General features: G+C 49.1%; 1 protein-coding gene across 1 annotated transcript in view; it reads left to right on the forward strand.

The window, feature by feature from the left end:
* The first annotated feature begins 499 nt into the window (after positions 1–499).
* The window catches only part of LOC137803564 (rho GTPase-activating protein 20-like), a 21,915-nt gene continuing 20,783 nt past the window's right edge, over positions 500–1,631 (forward strand). Inside the window, exon 1 of the mRNA XM_068602105.1 lies at positions 500–741. Within this exon, the coding sequence (XP_068458206.1) occupies positions 649–741 (93 nt within the window). The 5' untranslated portion in view covers positions 500–648. The remainder of the gene's footprint in view (positions 742–1,631) is intronic.

Consider the following 1,631-nt stretch of genomic DNA (forward strand, 5'->3'; position numbering starts at 1 on the left):
ATTAAGTTTTGCACACACAAGTAAAAAAAATAAAAACAAATAGTGCAAATAAATGAACGCTGAGTGGATATAAACTGACAATATGCAAAATGTGAAGTCTCTTCATTCAGACATGAATGAATGAATGAATACTTTATTAATCCCGAAGAGGAAATGTGTTGTCAGAGTGCATCCCACAGACATAAAATACTGATAAATACAAAATAAAAATAGATTATATGAAAGATATGTACAGAGTATTCATTTAGGAAAATAAATGTAAACACTAGCGAGGTGCAACATGCAAAAGGAAGTTCCCTCTTGATGACAACGTTTCCTTTAGCTCGACTTTAAACACCTTCACGTTGACCCACGTCCCCAACGCGTCCTGTCATAAACGCGATTTTATTTTGAAAAGCGAGACCGGAAGTGTGTGTGTTTCATCCCCGCTAAATTCCAACCTCGGAGTAGAGCGAGGCGGCGGCAGCGCGGCGCTCAGTGTCAGCGCGGAGCCGCACAGAGGCTGCAGCTCCTCTCCCTCCTCTTCCTCCTCTTCCTCTCCATCATGGCTTCTCCTCGGGCTCGCGCCTTTCTCTCCGCCGGATAGAACTTTGGATTTATTCGCGCTCGTGCTATGGGAATAACTCGTCCGCGCGCGCGGCCCCGTGGATGCGCGCGCTCCTGATGGACAGCATGTCGCCGCAGCAGGGGACCATGGCGGCGCAGAACCGGTCCGGCTCTCTGACGGGGGACAGCAAGAAGGTACACGCGCCTCGCGGACGCTTCTTTTGGGGAGGCGCGCGCACGGGTCTGCGTCTTTACGCACGGAGGTGCCCAGCGCGCGCACCCAGGAGCGAACGGGGGATTTAAATGAAGCTGATATTTACTGAAGAGTTTAAAGACCGAACAGAGACGAAGTCTCAGATGTTATCTCCTCTGTTGTCTATCATTCATGATCAGTTCTTCTTCTTCATGTTCTTGTGGAGTTCTTCTTCTTGTGGAGTTCTTCTTCTTCATGTTCTTGTGGAGTTCTTCATGTTCTTGTGGAGTTCTTCTTCTTCTTCTTCATGTTCTTGTGGAGTTCTTCTTCTTCATGTTCTTGTGACTGCAGTTGAATCAGGATGAGAGTCTCTACTTTACACATTTGCTTTGTTCCGTCAGTCTGCGTTTGGTTTCTCTGGTGAGTGACGCGCAGTGTTTTAAGAAAGAAACATCTATATAAACATTTATATATTTTGTATTAATAATGTCACCAAAGCCAATCCTGACTTGATGAAACTACTTTTAGAAACGGCCTTGGGAGCTTCCCATCGGGCTGCTGGAGGTTCACTGCGTGATGTGAGCCTCAGCCCGTCTGACTGAGTCTCTCACTGCGCATGCGCACACAGATCGATGACTCCCGCGCTTCATGGCTCTCTGTAACGTCTCCTCGTTACTCTCCGGTTCAAAACCAACACACCGTGAGATAAGAGATGGGAGTCTTGACCTCAGACGGTTCTGTTGTGTCGTGGTCGCGTTCAAAGCCCCGCGTCGGTTCTCACTCTGTGGTGCGCGGACCCAGCAGCGGCAGCTCGGTCAGTCCTGCAGCGAACAGCGCCCCCCGATCAGCTCGCGGTCAAGAGGTGCAACTGCACCCTCCAGCAGGCAGAGTG

This window comes from Clinocottus analis, unplaced genomic scaffold, assembly GCF_023055335.1.
Source record: "Clinocottus analis isolate CAN_PGR_092001 unplaced genomic scaffold, fCliAna1.0.p SCAF_59, whole genome shotgun sequence".
Classification (NCBI taxonomy): domain Eukaryota; kingdom Metazoa; phylum Chordata; class Actinopteri; order Perciformes; family Cottidae; genus Clinocottus; species Clinocottus analis.